This window comes from Acomys russatus, chromosome 29 (genome assembly GCF_903995435.1).
Source record: "Acomys russatus chromosome 29, mAcoRus1.1, whole genome shotgun sequence".
In the NCBI taxonomy this organism is placed as follows: Eukaryota; Metazoa; Chordata; class Mammalia; order Rodentia; family Muridae; genus Acomys; species Acomys russatus.
The window spans coordinates 23,290,451-23,317,594 of NC_067165.1; the positions used below are offsets into that span (position 1 = coordinate 23,290,451).

At 45.6% G+C, this 27,144-nt stretch overlaps 1 protein-coding gene across 2 annotated transcripts; it reads left to right on the plus strand.

Annotated features, from left to right (window-relative positions):
* The first annotated feature begins 3,918 nt into the window (after positions 1-3,918).
* Rnf19b (ring finger protein 19B) lies at positions 3,919-25,963 on the plus strand. Of its 2 annotated transcripts, none has more exons than XM_051171019.1 (9): positions 3,919-4,669; positions 14,830-15,035; positions 16,406-16,550; positions 18,185-18,347; positions 18,787-18,901; positions 20,506-20,646; positions 21,762-21,969; positions 24,095-24,226; positions 25,010-25,963. In XM_051171019.1, the coding sequence occupies exons 1-9, from the start codon at positions 4,047-4,049 to the stop codon at positions 25,473-25,475; spliced, it is 2,199 nt and encodes a 732-aa protein (XP_051026976.1). In that variant the 5' UTR covers positions 3,919-4,046; the 3' UTR covers positions 25,476-25,963. The 2 variants fall into 2 exon arrangements, with proteins under 2 accessions (XP_051026976.1, XP_051026977.1); XM_051171020.1 differs by having other exon boundaries at positions 3,921-4,669; positions 16,409-16,550; positions 25,010-25,960.
* Positions 25,964-27,144: the final 1,181 nt, after the last annotated feature.

A 27,144-nucleotide genomic window follows, 5' to 3' on the forward strand; every position in this document is an offset into this window, starting at 1 on the left:
TCATGTGCACCAAGACTCTTTCTTCAGCTCTCTACTCATTCGTACCAGGCTGTGTTCCTGGCACCTGATGGAGCCATACAGAACTTTCCATTCTGGCCCCTCTGTCATTTCCTTTCAAATATTCTGCCCAGTTACACCCTGCTGCTCATGCTTCCTTGGGCTGAGCCTGCCTTTGCCTTGCCCACCACGTGCTTCCTCCCAGCTTCCTCTCGCTGGGATTTTCCTTCCCGCCCCTTACAAGCGTGTTCACTCTTACTCAGACCTTGCTGGGAGAGCTCTTCTGCATGAAGCCCTGAGCAAATCCTGCCACCTGTTCCACTGGCCTGTCAGAGCCTTTGTGTTTGTGCCTTCATCACCTAGTGTCTCAGTGGTCTGCCTTCTTGTCTGTAAACCCCCCCTCCCCCCGAAAACTGTGTGTCTCTATTATGGCTCTGGCTTTGACAAAGAGTTGGACAAAGGAAGTATAACGAATATTTACTGAGTGAGTGGGAATCCGTTTTTCCCTCATGCCATCTCCCTGAGTCACTCCTCAGTTTCTTTTATCTTTTTTTTTTTTTTCAAGACAGGGTTTCTCTGTGTTAGCCTTGGCTGTCCTAGACTCACTTTGTAGACCAGGCTGGCCTTGAACTCACAGTGATCCGCCTGCCTCTGCCTCCCGAGTGCTGGGATTAAAGGCGTGGGCCACCAGGCCCGGCTACTCCTCAGTTTCTAAAGGAGAAAAAGAGAAGAGAAAGTGGGAAGAACTTGCCTCGGCCTCCCTGTGAGAGAGAAGACCCTCGGGAAATGGGACCACTGCAAAGTCGGTGGCATTTAGAAGAGGTAAAGCCACTGCCAAAGCCCTGGTAGTGACACCAACGACTGAGGTTGGTGAGGCTGACTCTGTTTGGGAACCTGTGCCCAAGACAAACATTTGGATTTTCCAACAAGCTCAGAGTCTTTTCATTCTTTTTCCTTTCTTTTTTATTCTTTCTCTCTTTCTCCTCCTTCCTCCCTTCTTGCTGGCTTTAACACGTAGCCCAGGCTGGCTCTGGCCTTGGACTCCCCACTGCTGCGATCACAGGCATGCACCAGCAAACTAGAGGTTTACAGCTGTTCCTGTCAGCTATACAGGGTGATGCACCTCAAGGATCTGGCTGGAATTGGGATGCCCCATGTCCTTTGGCACAATCTGACCAAGAAACAAGGCAGGTCCTCTTCCCCACCCCACCCCACCCCACCCCCACCCCCGCTGGAGGATGGGCACTAAGAACAGTCAAAGATGACTGGAGCGGGTCATGGCAGAAAGATTACTGGCTACCACATAACCTGTGCTTTCCACTTTCACCCTGCCTGCTCCAGCCTCTCTTGCAATTGGACTAGGCCAGTGTGACCAGTTCTGGCTCACAGTCTATGAGTGGAAGCTGAGACGGTTAGTTGTTGACAAGTAGCTTCCAGCCCTCTTCCTTGTCAGGGCAATCTGAAAGGATGCTGTTGAGATGATGGAGCTCAGTGGCCTGACTCTGAATTCAGTCTGAATCTCTAAGTGTAAAAAAAAAAAAAAAAAAGTTAACAGCTGGGTGTGGTGGCATACAACTTTAATCCCAGCTCTTGGGAGGCAGAGACAGGAGGAACTCTATTAGCTGGGTGACAGCCTGGTCTACATAATGAGACACTGTCTTCAAAAATGAAAAAAAAAAAATTTAAAAAATTAGCTTGGAGGACACCTTGACTCATAGAGGACTTTCCTCTGACAAAATAGTTGATAAAAGCAAGGAGGATTTATCTTGCCTCACCGTTTGAATGTACAGACTATCACAGAGGGAGATGTCATGGCCACAGGTGGTCCTGGTCACATTGTATCCACAGTTAGGAAGCAGAGAGAGAGCTGCCCATGGGACAGTGTCATCTATACTTGGGGTGGATTTTCCTTTGTTATCTCAGCTATTCAGAAACCACTCTTATAGACACAACCAAGGGTGTGCTTCTGTGGCCACTCTAAATCCAATCACATTGATACCAAAGACTAACCATCCCCAAAGGCTTTACATGGGTAGGGAAAATACACCCATGAGCTATCTGGAATATTTGGCACCATAACAGAGCCTAGTCTATTTTAGCAATCTAGCATCACACACACACACACACACACACACACACACACACACACACACACACACAGAGGATTCCTTGCTATTGCCAAATCCAGAGGCCATTTCTCTCTTCTTATCTTTTTTATTTCTCAGCAGCATTTGTTACAATTGACAATTGACCCCGCCCCCTCCTTCTTACAATCTATTTGGCATCTGTGACATCATACCTGCTTGGTTTTCTTCTTAGGTCACCAGACTCTGTTCTCAGTTTTCATATCTGGACATTTTTCCAGTGAATTTTGTTGCCGAGAATTTGAAGATCTGGGGATCCGGTTTTAAATATAGGCTAAGGGGGGAAAACTGCCTATTGGTTTCAAGCATTTGCTGTTTCATTACCCCGTTCCTCTTTTTCTCTCTAAGACACGCTAGGCATGTCCATTACTGCTGAGCCCTCATCCTACGATCCCTCATTAATAACAGAAGTACTATTTTTTTTTTTTCTTTTAAAAAAGAAAGAAAGAGACACATCAAGATGATTGGGTTTGGGTTTTGTTGTTGTTTTGGTTTGGTTTTCGAGACAAGGTTTCTCTGTGTAGCCTTGACTGTCCTGGACTCACTTTGTAGACCAGGCTGGCCTCGAACTCACAGCGATCCGCCTGCCTCTGTCTCCCCAGTGCTGGGATTAAAGGCGTGCGCCACCACGCCCGGCACTGGATGATTGTTTTGACCAATGAGATTTAAGCAAAAATGTGCGGCACTTCCAAATCAGTCTATCCTAAGCCTCCTTCCTCCTTTTGTCTCTCTAATTTTGCAGTCAAAACCTAATTCTGGCCTGGTTTTGAAGGTGTTTGCCTAATGGTCGTTTGTCAAAGCAATTAGGGAAGGGGAATTGAAAGAAAGCATTTCTGGACAAGAAACCTCTTGGCCTCTCTCTCCCAACAGTGAATAACCAGACTACCTGGAAGACTGAATGGGAAACAGAGCTTAGGAGGAAGTGTTATGCCCAAGTCGCGAGACCCCCGTAGACCACCAGAGACCAGCCGGATGCAATTCGCACAGGGTCTTTTTTTATTGAGCAAGCTCCGGAGCAAGGACCATCCGTTCCCCAGAAACTTAGGAAAATGGCAGCCGCCTCCCCCCCTTAAGTTACAGAGTTTATCTAAGGTGCAGAGCAGGGGGCGGGCAGAGCAGGGGGCCCTTGAGCCAAGCTGCAGGGAGACTTGTTCTTTTCTGTTTTAACAGTGTGGTTTCTTCACCTCCTTGACTTACTTGGCCTCTAGGTGTCGGGGAACGAGGGGGAGCTCTCTCTGGGGGGAAGACGACAGAGGCTTAACACACAAGATGGCTTTTGTTCAGCTCTCACATAAGTTCATTAGAAAACAACAAAATGCTAGAGTGACAACTCTGGGCTTATTCTACAGATCCCTTGCAGATAGGGGACCCTGCCTGTCTTCTCTTAGCAGCGCCTCTCACTTGGAGGATATCAATGAATGACTATATTTCCTACCATTTAATGGCTGGCTTCACTAGACATGTTGAACCGTGGGTCGGTGGGAATCACTACCAGATCAACTCTTATCTTCTTGTTACAGAAGAACTGAGGGTACCCCTTACTGGAAGGGGCCCCCGCCAGCCGACATAGAATGGAGGTGGAGCCTGTGCAATATGGCTGCGCAAGACCACCTGACCGCAGGAGGCGGGGCTTCGTCGCCGCCCACAGGCCCCGCCCTTTAGGCCCCGCCCAGCTCCTCTCGCGGGGCCCCACGGGTTGTGAGGTGTCTGAGACCGGCGCCTGCGCAGTGGGCCGCGGCGCGCGGGGCGGAGGCTTTATAACCACTTCCTAGCGGCCGGTCGGCTTGTGTCTCCGAAGAGAGCTGCCGAGGCGGCGGCGGTGGCCGTGTCGCCCGCTGTTGGGGGCCGCTGAGGCGGGAGCTGCGGTGGCGCTGGGCGCCCCTGGCTCCTCAGCCTCTGCGGGCCATGGGCTCCGAGAAGGACTCCGAGTCTCCGCGCTCCACCTCGCTCCATGCGGCCGCCCCCGACCCGAAGTGCCGCAGCGGCGGCAGGCGCCGGAGACTCACCTTCCATAGCGTCTTCTCTGCCTCGGCCCGTGGCCGCCGCGCCCGGACCAAGCCTCAGGCCGAGCCGCCGCCCCCGGCCGCGCCGCCGCCGCCTACCGCCCCGGCCCTGGCTGAGGCCCAGGCCCCGCCGATGGAGGCGCTGCCCGCCGAGCCCGCAGCCGAGGCTGAGGCGGAGGCCGCGGCTGCCGGGCCAGAGGAAGACGAGGCGGCGGAGGGCGGCGGTGGCGCGGAGGAGGTGGAGTGCCCGCTGTGCCTGGTGCGCCTGCCGCCCGAGCTGGCCCCGCGCCTCCTCAGCTGCCCGCACCGCTCGTGCCGGAACTGTCTCCGCCACTACCTGCGCCTGGAGATCAGCGAGAGCCGCGTGCCCATCAGCTGCCCCGAGTGCAGCGAGCGGCTCAACCCACACGACATCCGTCTGCTGCTGGCCGACCCGCTGCTCATGCTCAAGTACGAAGAGTTCATGCTGCGCCGGTACCTGGCCTCGGACCCGGACTGCCGCTGGTGTCCAGCCCCTGACTGCGGGTGAGCTCGGGGGCGTGGTCGCGAGGGACTGTCCCGGGGGCAGCGGGTGTCACCACCACCACCACCACCACCCCCGAGGGAGGAGTGGAGGATGCCCAACAGCAGGACGGAGAGACGGGGTGGTCCAGAGTAACCGACCCTCGGACCGGCCCTGCAACCGATCTGGTGGCACTGGGCACCCTATACCTACTTAGGAGCTTGAGGTGGTGGCTGATGGCTGAAGAGAAGGGAACTGTCTATTAAGGCAGGAGACCTGGGTGAGCAGGGCTTGGTTATGTGTGTGTGTTCGTTCGTGTTCTCGTAACGATAGAGACATTTGTTAAAGGAGAGAATGAAAATGCCCTACTGAAGGGGCAGCGCTTCTGAGGGGTGTGTCCGTTTGAGGGGCGCACCTATTAGCAGCATTGCCGGAGAAGGCGTGTTCTTCCTCACAACCGCCGCTGAAAGTTGAGATGCGGGAGATGAGAGAAGGCTGCTGACTAACCGAGCTCTAGGGGCACTCTGGGTACTGCGTGCTGTGCTAAGCGATTGGCAGGCACCTTGTGGTGGTTAACGTGCTGCTGAGGGCAGGGTGAGTGGTGGACAGACTTTCTATCCAGGAAGACCAGTGGGGCAACAGAGATGGTGTCGTCCCAGGAGTTGATTTGTTGGGAGAAAATGTGTTCGCCTATCCTTTAACCTTAGATCTGTATGACAGTCTTTCAAGTGCTCTCTACATAAGCTTAATTTCAAAGGTCAGTGAATTAAAATGCTGTCTGCAGAGTAGGAATATCTGATTTCCCTATCTGAAGGCGCTTCACCTTCCTTCACCCCTTTTCTTTAAAAACCTGGTTGTCACCGCCTTTCCAATCTATGAATGGCCAAATGGAGCCAAGAAGGGGCTCTTCTGTGTGGTGGGGAGTCAAGGCTGCCATTGCCTGTTCTGTGACCTTGGGCAGATTAATTGCATTCTTGTGTGTCATGTTTTGGGGGCAGAAGATTCTCGGGACTCCTTGAAGCGCCCTAGTGTAAACGTTATGCTAGTAAAAAGCTATGTGAACCCTTGCTTCAAAGGATTTAAAAGCTTTTAATTGTAGCCTGTGTATCCAGGCTGAGCCGAGCGTCCCATGATGCTGCCATTGCTCCCTTCAAAAGGGGCTGTTTAGGAAGGGTGTCAAAAAGTGCCAGACTTGTTGAGAAGTGGGTGTATTTAACTTCATTGAGACAGAGTTTCTAAATTACTTGGAAATAGGGTCAAAGGTGCCCAGATCCCTTTCACTTTCTGTTTAGTGAGTACCAGGAAGGCATTTGAAAAGGTCTGCTTGTGTCTGGTGGCTTTGGGGAGGTTAATTTTAGAATACTCAAGTTTTGCAGATACTCTTGGTTTATTTTCTGAGCAAAAGAGATGTTAGTTTAGGAAAGCAACTGCTTGATTAATTGCATAATAGCATATTATTTGAATTTTAACTATAAAATACGACTTCCCTGATCATCTTTTTGGGAAAGCTCCCCAATTTGTTTTTGATTGGTTTTTTGTTTGTTTGTTTTTCTTTGTTTTTTTCTTTGTTTTTAATTAGTTAGAATACAATAATTATATGTACACTTTTTTCTGTAGCTATGTGTTTAAAGAAAATAAAGTTTAGGGAAAGAAAGCAAGCGAGCATCTAGGTACCTGTGTGTCAGACATGCGTATTTTAACACATCTTTACAACAATGTGAGGTTGATTTGATACTTTTACAAATGAGGAAAGTGGTATTTAGAGAAATTAAACCAAATTTTCAGGGTCATTGCAACAGCAAACTGGTAGGCAATGAAACAAACCAGTGTTGGAATAGTCTTACCTCCAAAGCCAACAATATTTTTTCAACTCAGGTATTGCATGTCATCACAATCCTCGTTTTGGGAATGTTCTAGCAAGTGTGGAACAACGCTGAGAGAACCAAGGATGCTAGACCCTAGTTTCTTTTCTGACTAATTAATAGTCTTACCTACTTTATTTTTCTTATCTGGCAGAGGCCTAATCCTTTCTTAAGACTTAAGAGGCTTAATTAATGTTTATAAAGTGATATTGAAACATATATAGAGTCCCTTTATAATTGTTATTTTCCAGATAATAGTCTGAGTTCCCTAGGGACAATTGCTCTGCCCCCTCTTTTTTAACAGAAGAAAAATAGGTGCTGTGCTGTTCTGTGTGTGTGCACGAGTGTGCGAGCACATGCATGCACGTGCCTGCCTGTGAAGACCAGAGGTCAGTTTTGGCTGACCATTAAGTGCCAGGGTGCCTCTTGTCTCTGCCCCCTCAGAGCTGAATTCCAAGAATGTGCTAGCATTTCTGTGTAGCCCTGGCTGTCCTTCGATTCACTCTGTAGACCAGGCTGGCCTCGAACTCACAGAGAGACCTGCCTCCGGGGAGCTGGGATCACAGGTGTGGCCCTCCATGCCTAGCTGCAGCCCCTTATTTTGCTTTGTTGATGACCTTGACTCTAATCCTCCTGCCTCTACATGCTGAGTGCTGGGGCTTAAGTCTGTGCCACTACGCCTGGTTTATACAGTGCTGGGGGCTGAATCTAATGCTTTGTGAATGCCAAGCAAGCTTTGTGCATGCTGAGCTATATTCCTAACCCTAATTTGGTTTTTCCAAGTGTTGCTACTTAGCCAAGACTGTCTCAAACTTTTTTTTTTTTTAAGATTTATTTATATTATGTATACAGTACTCTGCCTGCATGTATACCTGCAGGTCAGAAGAGGGCATCAGATCACATTATAGACAGTTGTGAGCCACCATGTGGTTGTCGGGAATTGAACTCAGGACCTTTGGAAGAGCAATCAGTGCTCTTAACCTCTGAGCCATCTCTCCAGCCCCATGTCTCAAACTCTGGATCCTCCTGTCTTAGCCTCCCCAATGATGAATTGGATTACATGTGTGCACTACCTTGTATAGATTTGTTTATTTTGTTTGTTTTCTTTCTTTCTTTATTTTTAAATTAAACTTCTATTCTTCTGGGTCTGGAAAAAAATCTTGTGTAAATATTTAAAAAAAAGAGGCCCTAAATGTCATTTATGTCTCCCTACACCTGACTGTGTTTATTTGCCCACACATCACTCTTGACAGCCAAATTGACCAAGTCTTCCCATGTATGTATGTGTACACTCTTCATGCTAAGGGGTCATATAAGTGGCTTTACACATACATACGTACACATACATATACACACATACACACATATGTTTTTTTTTTCAGATATTTTAACAGGTTTATTTATAATTGTTATGTAGCTGAACTCTTGAAATGTGTTTACTGAAACATATTAGGTTTTTTGAGACAGTCTCCATGTAGCTCTGGATGTCCTGAAACTTCCCTGGAGACCAGGCTGGCCTTGAACTAACAGAGATCTGCCTGCCTCTGCCTCCCAAGTACTGAGATTAAAGGAGTGTGCCACCACTGCTCGGCTTTCTTTCTTTCTTTTTCTTTTTTAATAACTGTAGGACAGAACAGAGTTCTGATACTTCTTTTCTTGTATGGCTTTATCATTGCGAGAACCAATTTCAATGGGGAAATACACATATTATTAATATTAATATACCAAATACTGTGGTAACAAGTGTAATCTTTTTTTTTTTTTTTTTTTTTTTTTTCAAGACAGGGTTTCTCTGTGTAACCTTGGCCATCCTGGACTCACTTTGTAGACCAGGCTGGCCTCGAACTCACAGCGATCTGCCTGTCTCTGCCTCCCGAGTGCTGGGATTAAAGGCGTGCGCCACCACACCCGGCTCAATCTTTTTTTTTTTTAAACAAGTGTAATCTTAAAAGTATACTTCCAAGTGAAATAAAATTAGCTTAAAATGCAAATAGCTTGCATTTTTTTTAGTTCTTTGCGGTGAATCTTCAAAGTATTATCTCAATGAAACAGTAAATTCACTTTAGCCACATGCACATAGATAGTAGAAATGTACTTTGTAATGGAGAAACCAGTTCAAAGAAGTTCGTGGGGTTCATGCTTCCTACCTAATAAGTGGCACAGTTGACCTATTATCCTTTTGAGTCTCTGCCTAAGTGTGTCCTTTCAGAAACTCACAAATGATATAACTGTGTTGTTTTTCCTCTCAGATGTTGTATTGTCCATCTTTAATTTTCAGAATCTCTGAGAGACTGAGGGGTGAATAGAATAGGCAGCAGAATTTCCTGTCCTACAGGGCCAGGTCCTCGAAATAGAAGCAGCACTCAGGCTATCCTGACCTAAATTCTGTTGCAGGTCTAGTCTCTGGCCTCTCATTGCTCCCTCCATTCCCTAGAGTCCTGCTTCCCCGGGTCCCAGCAGATAGTATGAGCTGTTGGCCTTCCCACACTACTGGACTGGCCATCTTGTCAACAGGAAGCTTCTGTTCATTTCTATATAGTGTATTAATTTTATATAGTACATTTGTGAGAAAGGAACAAGCTCCCTGGATGAGAGAGATTTCACATTCAGTAAAGGATTTTTCTTTGATTTGTTTGCGTTAGGGTCTCAGAATCTATCCCTTTCTGGCCTCAAACTTGCAGCAGTCCTCTTGCATCTGCCTTCTGAGCTCTGAGACTACAAGTGTTTACCATCATGACCAACTAGGACCTTTCCTTTCCAAATCCTTCCTCAGTCTCTTCCCAGTTTGTTGTTGTCATTGCTTTGTGTTTTGTTTTGCTTTGGTTTTGGATGCTGGGTATCGAGCTCACGGTCTCAGTACATGCTAGATAAGCACTTCTGCCATTGAGCTGCACCCCAGTAGCCTTCAGCCTTTTCTTTAATCTGCCCCTTACTTTTTGTTCTACAGCTTTTCCTTGAATCTGTCTCAGCCTCCATGTACACTCAACTTCCTGCTCAGTGATACTTCTTTCTCATATTTGCTCAAGTACTTTAAAATGTACACTGATTACCTGACCTATAAGATACGTCCTGGGTATAAAAATCACTTACTTGCCTGACATGGTGACACATGCCTGTAATTCTGGGACTGCAAAGAAAGGGAGAGACAAGAGGATTACTGCAAGTTTAAGGCTTGCCTTAAAGAAATCCATGCCTGGGAGATAAAAGTGGATAAAGCATTTAAAGCCCGAGTACAGTAAGCAGTATGCAGAGGTATAAACACAGGACAGTGTCCTGAGAGTGGAGTCTGGTTCCATTAGCATATTATCCTAATACGTTCCCAGCTAGCTGAAGCTACATGGCAAGACCTTATGAAAAATAAAACTTCACCTATTTAATCTGTCCTTATTTCAAAAGTTTCTTTATAGCTCCCAACTTTCTAGTCATCTCTTTGTTATTATTTTTGTTTTGAAATAGGGTCTCCTATGTCTTGTCGTCCATGATGGCCTCAGACACAAGCCCCTCCTGCTTCAGCCTCCCAAGTGCTGGCATTACAGCACGTGACACTACACCCTGCTCATTTCAACCATCTTTTGGTTTTATTTTCTATCAGCGTTTTTCAAGACAGGGTTTCTCTGTGTAGTCTTGGTTGTCCTGGACTTGCTTTGTAGACTAGTCTGGCCTCGAACTCACAGAGATCCACCTGAAAACTTCTGTCTCCAGAGTGAATTTCCTGATCCTGAATGCTGGAATTACATTGTTACCACCACACTAAGTATGTTAATATTTACTATAAAATTTGCCAGTGCTGCCAGGCGTGGTGGCGCACACTTTTAATCCCAACACTCAGGAGGCAGAGGCAGGCGGATCTCTCTGAGTTCAAGGCCAGCCTGGTCTACAAAGTGAGTCCAGGACAGACAAGCCTACACAGAGAAACCCTGTCTCAAAAAACAAACAAACAAAAAATTGCCAATGCTAATATGCTGTGTGGTATATGAGAACTTTCCAAACTCAGAGCATCAAGAATCATATATATCCCCAACCAGCCATGGAATCTTTAAGTATTAACTATTTGCCATCTTGTTTATTTGTTTGTTTTTGAGACAGGTCTCCCTATATAGCTTCAACTGTCCTAGAACTCACTCAGTAGATCAGGCTGGTTTCAAATTCACAGAGATCTAGGACAGCCAAGGCTACACAGAGAAACCCTGTCTCAAAAAGAATCTCAGGGGCCATTTGTAAATGAATAATCTTGTTAACTTGTAAGACTTGAAGACCGGAAGTACAGACATAATGTAGGAACATGCTCCTTTGACTACTGGAGTCTGGTGCAGCATAATTAATTTTATCCTAATGGGATATTTTGTCTAGGGCTGAAATTAAGATAGTCTGCCACACTGTGATGTTTCTGAAGATTTCAACATAAAAGTTGTGGGGATGTGGGGGAGAACATTCTGTGCTTGAGGCAGCATGTAACTTCTTACACCCTACTTTAAGCTTCAAGATAGCAAACATGAATGCTTGGTTAAACTAAACAGCAGAGTAGAAGAGAAGCCCCTCCAGGATAGGACGTACAAGAAGAGGAGCAACATAGCCAGGGCACACTGAGTGCATGAATGAGGGATTTATTCCAACTAGGGAAAATTTCCTTTAATTAGAAGCTTTACCCTTAAGATGGATTTTTATAAAATTGTAGGATTAAGTTATAGTGCATGACATATAAAAAGCCAAGCACAGATGGCTAAGATGAAAATGTGGCTAGTGATGGCAAGAAGAGCTAGAAAACCCTGAGGAAAGCCAAAGAACCAAAGCAAAGAAAGGGTCCCTGTCATGTGCCCAGCACAGATCTGCTGAGCAGGAGTCCAGTATGGCGGGAGAGGTACACATGTACACAGGCTATAAGGTGCTCTTAAAACTGCACTGCACAGACAGGCTACATCTGCTTGGAGAGGTTAAGTAGATTTTATAGAGAAGATTTAAGCTGGTTCAATGTACATAGACATTTGAGCTGGTTCTTTTTGGGTTTGTTATTGTTTTCAAGACACGGTTTCTCTGTTTAAGAGTCCTAGCTGTCCTAGAACTCACTTTGTAGACCAAGCTGGCCTTGAACCGCCTGCCTTTGTCTCCTGAGTGCTGGGATTAAAGGTGTGCACCACCATGTCCAGCTTGAGCTGGTTCTTAAATGGCTACTACAAAAAAAGAAGAAAGAAAAAAGTATTACTGGGCAAAAGAAGAGAGCAGGCAAAGGCAGAAGTCCAGTGCAGTATATGCCATAGCTTTTGGTGCAAGGTTATGAATGCAGTTTTAGAATGTTGAGCTATACCTGGAGGCAGCAGGCTCCTCTGCCTCTATTAAGATGGATAGAAGCTAAGGTTTGGAGGTTTAAGTTTATCCATGTCATGCAGTATGAATCAGCACAGAGTAGGTGCCCCAAAACAGGAATTCCAAGTCTTGTGCCCTGAGTAACTCTGTGGCATAGTGATAGACTGCCATAGAGTCATCAGTATTGGGGGTTATTTTACTTCCTTGGAACCAAATTCTACTCATAAAATTAGCTTCCCATTGTTTGGTGTGCCAGTCTCTGGCCTCTGTCTGTAGTGCTTCAATTGTTATTCCTTGAAATTTTGAGGACTGTCTGCTCACTGCCCAGGGAAAGGATGCCAGATCCACCAATATAAAGAGAAACAGGGTAATATGCAGTGTGAAATTGCAGCACATACTTTTACACTCTGGTCATATAGATATGGAACAGACAGAAAATGAGGCAGCTGATGCTCAGGTTTGACAGTGAAGGAATTGAAAAGGAAGTTGGGGGAAAAGAAAGAAAAAAAAAAAACCCTGAAGGGTGTGGCTAGGTGGTGGAATATGAGTTTACAGAGTACTGGATTCGGTCCCTAGTACCCTTATACACACACACACACACACACACACACACACACACACACACACACACACACTGTTAGTGTAATAAGCACGTAAAGCATGTGAGGTAGAAATGGGTTATGAAGAGTTTAAGGCCTCCCCGTTGGTACTCTAACTAATTTGTATCTTTAGAACTTAGCTTATTATTTTTCAGAAGCCATCTATACCTTTCCATTTAATATAAATAGCAAGCAAATTACTTGTTTTTTTCTAAGATACATTGTTTAGTAGTTGTTTTTCCTGCTAGCTGAGGTAAATTTGCTCAGAACTCCTACAGTATATGAATCATTGTATTTATACATTGACCTAGTCTCACTCTGTTCTTTCTGAGAATATTTCGGAAGCCTATTATGTGACAAGAGATAGGTACTTTGGAATTTTATATCTGAAGCACAATTTTCAATTCAATCTGAGTATTTAAATTGCTATAAATGAACATGTTGTATATATTAATAAACAAGAAAAGTATAGAATAAACCAGGAATCCCTTACTAGCATTTATAAATTGTTTGAGAACTTTGGCTATTAGTGAAAAGTGTAAACTAGAGGACAGCAAAACACAGATGGCAGTAAACCTGCAATCATTGATGTGTTTGAAAATTGTGTTTGAGGACTAGTGAGATGGTGCAGCAGTGAAGAGCTCAGACAACTCTTCCAGAGGACCTGAGTTCAATTCCTAGCACCCACATCAGGTGGCTCATACCTTCCTGTAACTCCATCTCCAGGGGACTTGACACATCTGAGCTCCACAAGCATCTCCTGTGTGTGCGCATGGTCACACATGTACACATAATTAGAAATAAAACAAATTCTTTTTAAAAGCTGTGTTTCTCTTAAAGTACTTTTTAAATTTAATTTTACAGTGTCTGGGATTGAACAAACTCAGGGCCTTGCACATACTAGGTAAATGCTCTACTACTGAACTGTATCCCAGCCTTTTCACTTTTAGCAAATGTCTACTTGTAAGGGCAGTCTGAGCATTTCCTTGACATTATTAAGATTTGATTTAAAATCTAGTAGTTTTAAACATACAAGATTGTTTATGGGGAACTAATTCTTAGCAAACTAGAAAGATGGTTGATGTTAGCACTGACATTCTGAAATAGTGTATCATTAACCATATATCAGCAGAGAGAGAGGTACAACTGTGTGTGTTAGTAAGAGCTTAGTAGTAGTAGGCTTTAAAAGTGTTAAGGAAGAAGACATTGGGGAGCTGGCAGTTGGTAAGGAGCATAGACTCCTCTTTGAAGGGACCCAGGGTCAATTTCTCGCACCAACATGGTGGCCCATAATTGTCCATAACTCCAGTTCTGGGGTCTGATGCTCTCTTCCGGCCTCCAAGGGCACAGGCTATGCAGATGACGCACATGCATGCCTGTAGACAGAATGCTCACACACATAAAAATAATCTTAAAAAGAAGGAAGGAAGGCACTAAAGGTATAGAACTAAATCAGGAAAAGAGAAAAAGGAAAGCTCAAAAGCAGCGCTTAGCAGTTAGGGCATGTACTGCTCTTGCACGGAACCCAAGTTCAGTTCCTGCACCCATGTTGGATAGTTCACAGCTGCCTGGAATTCCACTGCAGAGACTCTAAGGCCCTCCACAGGTGTCTGGGCACTGCACTCATGCACTTACTCACACACAGACACACAGCATACATGTAACTAAAAATAAATCTGGGCCCTGGAAAGAACACTTGTCCTGCAGAGGACCCAGGCTCAGTTTCCAGCACCCTCATTGGTGGTGGGTCACAGTCACCTGTTAACTTCAGTTTCAGATGATGCAGTGCCCGTTCTGGCCCCATGAGGCGCCAGACACATACTTGGTGCACATACACAACATGCAGTCAAACCCTCAGACACATAAAATAAAAACAAATCTTTTTAAAAAGAAGAAAGAAAACAAAACAAAACAAAAAAAAGAACTTTCAATGGACAGAGTTTGTGGAGAAGCACTGTTTCACACTGTGATCAGGCCAGCTTCACTATGGATTTTAAAATGAAAGAGGATACATGTTTTCAGTAGCTCTTTATTTTTACATCTGTTTTTTTTTTTTTTCATGTAAACAAATTTGAGTCTCTCTAAATTAGCAAACCATGAAAGGAAATTGTTGTATACCCTTTTATTTATGAAACCGGACATGGCAAACTGCTCTTGAAGCAGCTTTAACTGATTGGACAAGTGCTAGGAATTCAGGCTAAGTATGTGCCCTTCTGTTTTCAGGAAATAAACTGTTTTTTTTTTTTCCATAAGAAGAGAAGGTACAATTAGTCTACTTGAGGTATGAGCGTGCGCGCGTGCACGTATGTGTAGTCTTTGTATCATATATTGTGGTATCAAACAGTGTAAGCTGATAAGTAATGCCTGTCTTTGTCAGCTCAGTCTTACCTTCCTGTTGTCTCTTCTTGCTTCCTTACCCAGTTATGCTGTTATTGCCTATGGCTGTGCCAGCTGCCCAAAGCTAACCTGCGAGAGGGAGGGCTGCCAGACTGAGTTCTGCTACCACTGCAAGCAGATATGGCATCCAAACCAGACCTGCGATATGGCCCGTCAGCAGAGGGCTCAGACTTTACGAGTTCGGACCAAGCACACTTCAGGTCTCAGTTATGGGCAAGAATCTGGACCAGGTATGAGTTGGCGATATCTCTTTTGTCTCCTTATTTGGTATCTATAATATATTGTGAGTCTCTAAAACTAAAAGAGATTGTCTTACTATATAGCCCTGTATCCTTGTGATCAGAAAATATTTGAGTCTTCTCAACAGCTGAGACTACAGACACATTTCCTGGCTTGGTTGAACTGTTAATGATAGATCTGCTGTGTTGCTCTTGTTGACTGTGATAGGTAATCCTAGCTGTGGAACATTGGAAGACAGCAAAATGGAATTCTTAAGTTGCTGTCTTAATATTTGTCTCAGCTTGGAGAGTACCGTGGTGTTTTCATAAGGGGCAGAGAAAAACTTAATTAGCATTAAGCGTACTCTGCTTGCCATCTAGTTTGAAGTGTGTCATAGCTTTTTGAAGTAGGGCACAGATTCAAGAAAAGAAAACAAATACTAGTGTGGGTCAATGAGTAACCTGAAAGGGGAAGTGTCACAATCACTTTCCACCTTTGATTGTGAAGAGTAATCTATAAAATGTCAGCATCTTTTAGATGCACCTTGTCTTGCAGATACCATTTGAGAAAGTTAGTAGGAGACAAATTATGCCATTTGATTTTTTTCCTAGCACAACATAATCTTTGAAATTGTCATTTTGGTAGGATAGTTTGTAAATTCCTGTGAAAATTACCTGGTGCACGCTATACAGATACTCAGTTAGGTTTTGATTTTTAAATTTGAAAGTGTCATGGGAAGGCATGGTAAACTGTTAGCCGCACAAGTTAGCTTCCTGAAGAACCACTGTCAAAACTTAAAGCTGACCAACCAGGCTGCAGGATTTTCTTGCTCTAATGCCCTGATTTCCATCTCTCAGCCATGGGCAGGTGGAAATTCCATTTGCCTTGGAACCATCAGTCTCACTGGGTGAGGGGTGGGGGTCTCCTTGCCAAAATGCTACTTAAGTGTGGTGTAAGATGCCAGTTATTGGAATAGCTTAACATGAAACAGGATCCATTTTATGCAAATTCATGAGTCTGAGAGTGCAGCTCAGGTGTTAGAATGCCCACCTGGCACGCACTAAACCCTGGGATGGAGCCCAGCACCACACAAATCAGTCATGGTAGCATTCCTGTTATCCCAGCACTCAGAAGATAAAGGTAAGGGATCATAAATTCAAGATCATCCTCAGCAATTTCAAGCTGGCCTGAGATACATGAGGCCCTGTCCCCAAAACAAACACAGCAAGAGCTCTGGATATAGCCAGCCTTCCAGTAAAGTGTTACACAATTTGGAATTGTCAGGCAAAATCTCCTGACTGCCCATAGACTCTTAGGAATAATAAATTCAGACTAGATTCAACTGGGGATGTTTGTCTCCCTGTCTTTCCTCCCTGCCTAGCAGATGACATCAAGCCGTGCCCACGATGCAGTGCTTACATTATCAAGATGAATGATGGGAGCTGTAATCACATGACCTGTGCAGTGTGTGGCTGTGAATTCTGCTGGCTTTGCATGAAAGAGATCTCTGACTTGCATTACCTCAGGTAAGGTGGGACACATATCCATTGCTTTGTTGTCCTGCTCACTTTCTCATTTAGCGAAGAGGATGCCAAAGAGCCATTTACAGAATGAGGAAACCAAAAAGTTCCTTTAAAGCACACCTCCGCTTTCTCCACTGGCCTGGTGACTGTCCTCATCACCCTGCTGTCTTACCTGCTGTGTGGCTTTTAAGGCTTCCCACAGTCTGGCCTTAGTTTCCCTGTCCAGTCATGCTGTTCCCTGTCTCTTGCCTCCAGATTTGTTGATGTTACTTTAGTGTCCACAGTTTCTTTCTGACCACTTCAGCCTCCTGGTTTCCCCCTTTACCTCAGTTTGTTCAGTTCTTTATGGGCTTACTTATTTTTTAGTTATATCTTTTGTGTATGTATGCACTTGTGTGCACCATACCATGCATGCGGAGGTCAGGACAACTTGTGGGGGTCAGTTCTTTTCATCTGTCATGTGAATTGCAGGGGTTGAGCTTAAGTCAAGCAAGAGCTTTTACCCACCCCTACTCCTCCCCTCCACCCCCTTTGAAGACAGTATCTCACTGTGAGGCTCTGGCCCAGAACTATGTAGACCAGGCCTACCACTCACAGAGATCTGTGTGCTTCTGCCTCCTGTTTAAAGGTATGCACCACCATGTTTGGCCTTGGCTTGGTTTTGGAGGAGGGTTGGCTAATTTTGTCCTGAGTTTGACATCCTGCTGCTTCAGCCTCCCCAGTGTTAGGGTGACAGACATGTGCCACTAGGCTTGGTGTGCAGAGTTCCTACTTATCCTTGAAAAGCAGCTTAAATGCACTCCATCCACTGCCTTCCCGTTTCTGCTGTGTTCTTCACTGCATTCCTTTATCTTTTGTTATAAGTGTTGCTACTTCTTGGTACTTCGTGGTCATGTCTTATCTCATTAACTGTGGTCTTTTTACAGTTCCTCCATGAGGTAGGTTCTAAAGAATTGAGTGAATGTTACATAATTACCCTAAAGGAGTTAACCTTTACAAACTTTATTGTGAGATTAGACACCTCATTTCCAGTTTAGTGAAAATTCAAAAGCTTATATGTAACAGTCATTGACTACAGACACAGGGGTGAGTAAGACAGGGTTTCTTCTTTTCATATTGCTAGGCTTATCAAGTAGGAAAGGTAGCACAGGGGGAGCGAGGCAGAGGGGCCAGACACAGGAGGTAAGGGTCAGAGTAGCCGTATTCAGAGTAGAGACTGAAAGAAAAGGCATGATGAGTCTCTGAATCTTTCCCCAAGAACATGCTTTGTATCTGTTGGGTGGAAGGGACATGTGACATGAGACTACAGAGTCTGGGTCATGAACTGTGAGACACAACACCTTGGGTGAGGTGTCAAATGTAGAGCTATGCAGAATCTCAAGTGCCAGTCAGGATAATTGCATCAGGTAAGGAGGTAGAGGTAAGGAAAGTAGAAGAAACGTTCAGCTTACCAAAACCACAACACCCAGAACCCCTTGTTGTTTGCTCTCCTTGTCTAATGGATATGTTTTCTATAGCTTCCTGTCACTTAGTCAGTTAGTCTTGTTGAAAAGATGGTGATTGCTCCTATTAAGCTCTCTGGCAACCATAGCTGTGTTTGTGATGCTGCCATTAACTTCAGCATGTTTCCTCTGTAGTCCCTCTGGCTGCACATTCTGGGGCAAGAAGCCATGGAGCAGGAAGAAGAAAATTCTCTGGCAGTTGGGCACATTGATTGGCGCTCCAGTGGGGATCTCGCTTATTGCTGGCATTGCAATTCCCGCCATGGTCATCGGCATTCCTGTGTACGTTGGGAGGAAGGTAAGACGTGCCTTTCTGTGCCTGCTCCAGCTTTGGCTTTGTTGGCAACAGTTTGAAAGAAAAGAAAAGGAGCTTATATTTCAGAGCTTCGTGAAAACCAGCTGGTTTGTAGATAAAAATAACTTTAATTTCTTAAATGGATTTTTATAAATCCCCATGAGATCTGAAAGTTCTTATTAATATCCTGGGCCTGGTTTGTCTCAGGGACTTAAGGTGAAACGCTGAGCTTCATTCCCCTGAGCTACTTTGTCTTTTCTTGGATTAGCGTTTCCTGCATTCATTTATATTTTCCAGGTCTGGGTTAGGTTAAAATTTGAGAACGATCCCTCTTTGGGTGGAGGGTACGTTCTAATATAACTTGCAAATGAACATTTATCCTTTTCCCCTGCAAAATACTAATGTCCTGACCTGCTGACCTGGATTTTCTTTTTATTCTTAGATTCACAGCAGGTATGAGGGAAGGAAAACCTCCAAACACAAGAGGAATTTGGCCATCACAGGAGGAGTGACCTTGTCAGTCATTGCGTCCCCAGTGATTGCTGCTGTCAGTGTTGGTGAGTGGGTGGGGCCTACAGCTTCTCTATTAGCTTACTGCAGCAGGTCAGCCACTGGCCAGGGCGCCGTTGGGAGACACCCACGTCCTATGCCGACTTCACTTTGGTAGTTAACATTTTGTATGTGCATGTATGTAGTATGAGGGCAGGATGACTTGTGAATGCAGAAGTCCTGGTGGAAGCCAGGGACCATTCTTAGGAGCCACTCACCTAGTTTTTAAGACTCAGGTAGGTTCTCTTACAGGCCAGGAGCTTGCGAAATGAGCGAGGCTGGCTGGCCAGCAAGCCCCGAGGATCCACCTGTGTCTGCCTCTTCAGCACCCAGTATAGTATGACTGTGCACCAGCACTTTCATCACTTTACATGGGATTGAACTATGTCTTCATGCTTGCAGGGTAAAGCATGTTACTAGCTGAACCATCTCCCCAGCCTGGAAATTAAGTCTTAGACACTGTTACTATAATGATTTTTCAGCCACAATGCATTATCAGGGTGTGTTCTAGACTAGGGCCTAGAACTCAATCTAGCACACAGAAAAGGTTGCATTAATGAAAATTAAACACTAGATTTTTTTTTTCATCCTTTTCTTCTACTTGTTATAGGACTCACAAAACAAAACAACAGCAACAAAACAAAAACAGAAACAAAGCAAAAAAAAAAAAAACCCAATTATTGTCTATTAATGCCTCACAGTATTTTGCAGGGTATGAGAGTTAATTTTAGAAAAATGTCAGCCTGGTATAGTGGTGCACCCCTTCAATCCCATCACTCAGGAGGTGAAAGAGGAGGATCAGGAGTTCAAAGCCACCCTCAGCACGTTCAAGACCAAATTGAACAAAATGAGACCCTATTTCACAAAAACAAAATTAAGAAAACAATTCATTAGAAACTAACATTTCATGAGTTTCATCATTTGTCAGCAGTGGTTCTAAATGTCTCACATGTGAACCTGTTTAGCCTTCACAAGTGCCACAAAGACAGCGTAATTAGAAATAGAAAGGTGCATCCTATATAGTTGTCATAGGTCATGAATACAGGTCAAGTCACTGGGACAAGACGGTTTGCTTGTTTGTTTTGTTGGTTTTGCTTTTAATTTATTTTTATGTGCATTGTTTTGTCTGTATCTCATGTGTGTCTGTTTGAAGGTGTCAGGTCCCCTGGAACTAGAGGTCTAGACGTTGTGAGTTGTGAGCTGCCATGTGGTTGCTGGGAATTGAACCCAGGTCCTCTGGAAGAGCAGCCAGTGCTCTTAACCACTGAGCCATCCCTCCAAACTTGAGTGTTCGATTCTTGATTGGTTCTCAAAGTTCAGCGCTTCAACAATGAAGGGAGTGGTATAAAATCAACATACATTCACTGTGTCGGAGTCTACTTGTATATTCTCTTTTTTACTGTGAGGGCTCTATGGACAGACAGCCAATGGGCCAAAGCAAAGACATCCAGACCTTTATGACTCCACGTCTGCTTGTGTGTTACGTCAGGCAGCCTCTGCAGATGGCCCGCTCTGTCTTTGGCTCTAGTGGTTTGCTTGTGCCCAGTGTGAGGGAGAACCAGGGCGATTGCAGTCTGCTGACCTGCCGGCATGTTCCCATCTCTTTCCCCAGGTATCGGTGTCCCCATTATGCTGGCATATGTTTATGGGGTTGTGCCCATTTTTCTCTGCCGTGGAGGAGGCTGTGGAGTTAGCACAGCCAATGGAAAGGGGGTGAAAATTGAGTTTGATGAAGATGATGGCCCAATCACAGGTAAAGGAAGGCATTTTGTTTCCATTTGAATCTATGAAACAAAACATAAAAGTCAGTAGAATTGAACTCATTTTTACAGAGAAGTTGTCATTGGGTTTCTTTGCATAATGAGCTTTTTGAGAGGTAAAGTATTTTTAGCCTTTCATTTCTTGGTTCCAGAATTACTAGGTTAATTCCTCTGGTACTTGCTATATGTGGCAGGCGTGAGCCAGAAGAACTTCAAGCACCTGGAGTGTGCTAGTAGTGAGTAGATCAGAAAGCTCTGGAACTGCACTGCACTGGGTCATTTTTTAGAGGACTTTACACCATTGCTATCTTGCTTGCTTTGTACAACAGCTCTCTGGAGAGGGAGGGCCTGGGCTCTTATCCCCATTTCAGTAGGACTTGTTCAAGCTTGTGTTTCAGTAGCAAGAGCTTCTGTAGACCTGATAAGCAGGCCTTCTGCCTCCTGCTTGGAGCACAGAGATTTGCAGAGCTTTCAGAAGCTCCTCAGTAGAAGCAGCACATGAACTAATCATATCTTAAAAGGGACTAGAAGCACTTCCTTATAAACTTAGCACTGGGGATGCTGATGCAGCGGAGGTCATGAGTTTAAGGCCAGTCTGGGCCACAGGAGAAAGAGAAAAACAAGTCAGGTGTGGTAGCTCACATCTATGACCCTAGCATTTGGTGGGAGACTGAGATTCGAGGGCATCCTGGGCTAAGTATTAAGTTGAGGACAGCCTGGGCTATAGAATGAGACCTTGCTCATAAAACTTTTAAAAAAGGTGTGAGGTCAGACTAAATTGGATAAAAGTAGCTGCAGTATAGTAGAAATAGTAGGGGCCTGCAGTTACAGCCGGGTGTGACTCAAGTGACCCTCAGTAGTCACTTGATTTTAAATTCTTATTTCCTCATCTAAAATAAGGGCTGCTGGTCCCTAGGTATTAGAAAGATTAAATACAGATGTTAGCAGCCTGAAGTGTGTGTCTACACATAGCAGCTGCTTGTTAAGTGACTATTGTAGTACTTTCCATATGAAAACCCTCTACTCTGAAGAGTCATTGCAGAAAAATGCCTACCAGACTGTTTTGATGCTACGTGTCTCAAATGGAGATATTTGGTTCTACCCACAGTGGCAGATGCTTGGCGAGCCCTCAAGAACCCCAGCATTGGGGAAAGCAGCATTGAAGGCCTGACTAGTGTACTGAGTACCAGTGGAAGCCCCACGGATGGACTCAGTGTTATGCAAGGCCCTTACAGCGAAACAGCCAGCTTTGCTGCCCTTTCTGGGGGCACACTGAGTGGTGGTATTCTCTCCAGCGGCAAGGGAAAGTACAGCAGGTAAGTGAAGAGATAGTCTGTAACGAGCAGTTGAAATTAGTGTCAGCCACTTTGGTATACCAGGGATGCCACATTTTGATTAATCACCAGTGACATTTTTCTTCTACAAAGTTCACAATTCTTTGCATCATACTGGCTTTCGTTCACAGAGTAGTGTTGACTTCAGATCTTGTTACTGCTTCAGTAGGCTGCCTGCTCTAGGAAGCAGGAAGAGCAGAAGGCACTTTTAGGCTTATGGTTGGTTTTAGCTGTGTCACACTGAGTAGGAAAATCAATTGTATGAATGTGTGTTAAGAATCCGTAAAGCTTTGTTAGTAAAAATAACTGTGATTTACTTGCGTTTTGCTGATGAGACCTACCATGATGCCATAATATGTATTCAGAGATATGTCCCTGACATTAGATGAGAAGCAGTTAGTTAAGTCAGTGGGGGAAGAGCGGCCTCATGGAGCACAGCAGGGCAGGAGGTAAGGGAGGCACTTGTCTTCAGGCCCCTGGAGGGCCTCCAGCTGGGAGAAGGATTAGTCCTCTGACTCACTTTGGCAGAAAGAACCAAAGTGACTGGCCTCTACTGATTTCAGTATGGTGTGGTGAACACAGGGGAAGCTGTAGGAAGCCTCCAGAGAGGACAGACTGACTCCCCAGATCCTGAGCTGCTTGTCCTGGAAGGTTAGAGTAAGACCAGATGGCCATTTGGCTGCAAAAAAGATGCAAGTGGCAGATGGCGAGTAGACTAGATCCTTCACCTTGGTGTCCTTCGCTCACATGGGAACCTCTTAAAAATAGATTTTAGGAGCATATTTCCAGAGTTAATAAGTTAGAATCTCCTGGGGTGGGACCTAAGGGTGGTCTATGTTTACAAAAAGCTCCCCAGATGATTCTAGTGTAGCCACCGGCATGAACCAGCCTCTGGCAGCCACCAAGTAAGTGGCCTGGTGGGCTTTGAGAAAGCCTGTGCCCACTGAGTCAGCTGTGGCTGAGCTGAAGCTGGGACACAGGCCTGAGCACACTCCCTCACATTGTCCTCGTTTCCCTAGCGCAGAGAAACAGGCAGCAGGACGGAGGCCACTGCTGACCTAGCTGCATCTTCTGACTAGTGTCCCTTGTTAGAGTCTCCTGCCCCCACATGCCAGAGTATTCACTGCTGTGCTCTCTTAAAGCCAACTCCCCTTGATGAGCCACAGACATAGTTGGAGCGTGACTTGCTGAGACTACAGCACAGCCGGCAGCTGTTGCATCCTGTGAAAGCCTTTCCTTTATGGGAAGTGAGTGAGTCAGATGGGCTTGACTGGGAAACCCATTATGGGGAAATACTGAGGTGCAGAACAAAATGGTATTGAGCCAGAAAGGAAGCAGTCAGGGGTTCCCACCTTTGAAAACCATTAGGAAAGTGCTGTTGATGGAGGAGGGAGGAGGTTGGTTCCTATACGCCCTTCATTTTTTCGGCCTGGGGTTAACTTTACTAAGTGTTTGAGTTCTTCTTATGTCCAGGGCAGGAAGGGCAAAGTGTGAATGAGGTGTGAGCTCTTCCTTCGTGATACTCAGAGTGGAGAGAGGTGTGTAAACTGGCACAGAAGGCTGAGTGCTCTGCTGGAAGAGTGAGAAGAAATGGTGCCCCTTTCTTGTTAAAGACCTAGCAGAAGTTTTTCAGGCAGAGGAAAGGAAACTTTTGAGAGAGGGCATAGTATGCAGAAAGACATGGAGGTGTAGAATGTAAGCTGGGGGTGGGTTGTGAAGCTGGACTTAACAAGAAAAGAAAGCTGAGCAGCTCACAAATGGGGAAGGCTGCAGGTGCGTGTTGACAGGAGGGAACCAGAGTAAGAGGACGTTAGGGTCTCTGGGTCTTTGCCTGCATTGGCACTGCTCTAGAGGGTTGTTTGACTTGGACCTCCTGGAGAGGAGCCCAAAGGTAATTATTTAGTTAAGTACCCAAGTTAAGCAGTAGCGCTGGGGACAGAAAGGAGGGGATGATCTCAGTTTCTAACATAAGCGAGGAGCTATGTGGGCATGTACTTGAGCTGTTTGACAGTTGGAGATGATCCAACAGATGAAGAGATGTGTGCCAGGAAGCAGACCATCAGAACACCCAGGTCTCCATTAACTTGAACATTCCCTCTTTACACAGGTTAGAAGTTCAAGCCGATGTCCAAAAGGAAATTTTCCCCAAAGACACAGCCAGTCTTGGTGCAATTAGTGACAACGCGAGCACTCGTGCTATGGCCGGTTCCATAATCAGTTCCTACAACCCACAGGACAGGTATGTGACCAGCCAGAGCCCAGGACAGCCATTATTCACCGGACAGTAGGTCTTCAGGGGCTCACTTTCTCATCTTAGGCCCCGTGTGCCCTCTAGTGGGAGATGTGGTATTCTGCTGAGTCCATTGAGCACTTCTGTGGTCCTGGAGTGTTTAGCATCTCCTGGTTCTTCTTAGCACTTGCCTCTTAGAGGTTCCCTCCCTCCATCCCTGCCTCCCTGTCTCTCTCTCCACCTCTTCACCTTCTTTTTTCTAGCTGATATAACAGTGTAACCACTCAAATGGAACTTAAAGAGCTGGATTGATGTTAGCTAGTGTCTGAGTCTAAGGCTGTTGCTTCCCTTTGCTGGATGTGCTTTCCATAGTCTCTTTCATTTGGAGCACTGGGTCTGGCCTGGTGTGGTTGAGGTCCTCCATGCTGCATGGGTAATGGCTCTTGACTGTGGCGCAGATGTAAAAGCTGCCAAGTTGCTTTCATGTTTATATTTAGAGTAGCATAGGGTGAGGCTCTCAGTTGGATTCTGGGAGCTCTTTTTAGATATTATAAGGAGAGTTTTTAAGGAGTGTACGTCTCTCTCTCTCTCTCTCTCTCTCTCTCTCTCTCTCTCTCTCTGTGTGTGTGTGTGTGTGTGTGTGTGTGTGTGTGTGTGTGTAGAAAAGGGGAAAGTAAGGCTCTGGTCCACTTTGACCCATCATCTCTTCTAACCACTTAAGCCAGAACTGTTTTAGGAGCAGCTGTAATATAACCTATGCATGACTCAGCACAACGAATTCTGTCCCCACAGAGAGTGCACCAATATGGAAATCCAAGTGGACATTGAAGCCAAGCCGAGTCACTATCAGTTGGTGAGTGGAAGCAGCACAGAGGACTCGCTCCATGTCCATGCTCAAATGGCAGAGAATGAAGAAGAGGGTAGTGGTGCTGCTGGCGGGGTTAGTGGCGGCAGTGAAGAGGATCCCCCTGGCAAACACCAAAGCTGTGAACAGAAAGACTGTCTGGCCAGCAAGGCTTGGGACATCAGTCTGGCCCAGCCTGAAAGCATCCGCAGTGACCTGGAGAGCTCTGACACGCAGTCGGATGATGTGCCAGACATCACTTCAGATGAGTGCGGCTCCCCCCGCTCCCACACTGCAGCCTGCCCCTCGACCCCCAAAGCCCATGGTGCACCGAGCCCAAGTGCCCACAGGAACCTCGCTGCTCCAGCTGAGGGCCAGACTGCCTTGAAGCCAGAAGAGTGTGAAGTGGAGTGAAGGCCCTGCTCTGAGAAGCACACTTGTTGTAACTGCATCTTTTGGAATCTTTTTTGGGGGAGGGGAGGATTTATGTATTTTGTTTCAAAGATTTTCTGGTCAGGGTTCCCCCAGGGAAGTTCTGAGAAATTTACAATTTCTTACCAGATAAAAAATGAAATTTTGCCTCTAATATCCCTCCCATTCTCCCCTCATTTTTAGTTTTAATTTATTGGTTAAACTGATGTTGGAGATTTGTGAGGTATGTCAAAGAATGTACATATGTATGTGTGTATATTGTATGTATGCTAACATATTATCAACGACACATTTTAATAAAGAATTCTGTAGTGAGTCACCTCATTTCACTGTCCTTGGCTTGGGTAGCCCTGCAGAGCCAAGTGTTTACTGCAAGAATAGTCTGTCTCTGATAATTGCTAGGCCTGGGAGTTTTTTAACCCCCAGGAAGAGGGTCTTACTCCATCCAGCTGCAGTGGAGTCACCTGTAAGCCAGCGACTCCTGTGACAGTAAGGGAGCAAAGCCAGGCTTGCTCCAGATCTGGCTGTCAGGCTGAAGAATGCCTGGCTGAGTCTGCTGGATAGGGAGGAGACTGTGCCCTCTAGAGGCAATTCTGCAGTTTTCCTGTTAGAGCCAGGCTTCATACCCACCACACTTACAGTCACTGTTAGTCTTTAGGGGTGGCAGAGTCTGTGGAGAAGGCTTGACGAACCCTGCAGGGTTACAAGTTAGGGAACAGGGTGTTTCTCTCTTTTCCAATGGGGGGCTGAAATCCAGAACCTTGTGCATGCTGTGCAGGCGCTCTACTCTGAGCTACGTCCCAGCCCTAGGAGCAGATCCTTACCAAAGAAAGAGATGTTGCTGCACAACCACCCGGCAGTTGTGTCAGGCACACAACTACCTGCTGCAAAAGCCATGCTCCATTTTGCCAATCTAGTCTAAGGAAGACTAGGAAATCAGACCTCCAATGAAAGGAGAGAGGAGACATGCAACCGAGATCTCTGCATCTAGTTTTACTCAATCTTACACGTTTGTCAGAGCTGAGCTGTTAGTCCTAGGAGTTTCGGCACTGTCTAGGGGTGTAGTTCAGCGGAAGAATGCTTGCCTAGCATATGCAAAGGTCTGTGCTCAATCCCCACCACCATGAAACAATAATAGCAATGATCATAAGTAATGTGTCTATTAACTGTTGCCTGGGGTTAATGGGAATGAAAGCACATACTAAGAATTGCAAGGAAGGGAATCAAGAGACTCAATCTAAGTTCCTACATCTGTCAGGAGCAGCTTCCTTTGTGACTTGCAGTTACTTTCTCGTGCCCCCATTTTGCTCCATCCTTAAATCATGGCTAGGCTGCTTGTCTATCACCTTAGCACTGGGCCCAGGAGAAGAGCTGAAAACATTAGTCTGAGGACCAGCTGCCTTTCTGTTTCCATTCGCAGGTGTACCTGCTGGCCTGTGCAACAAAAGAGGAGGCATCCAGACAGCAGCCACCCTGAAGATCTACCCCTCAGGCACCACAGGCCACCTTGTTTTTCCTTGCACCTTGGAACAGGAAGTGCTCTTAATGGAGTTGGCATCTCAGTAAGAATGTGTCCAAGAGAGTGTCCCTGTATGACTAAAGGAGCCTGTTGGAGGGCGAGGGGGGGGGGGGGGGGGGGGAGACGGCTTGG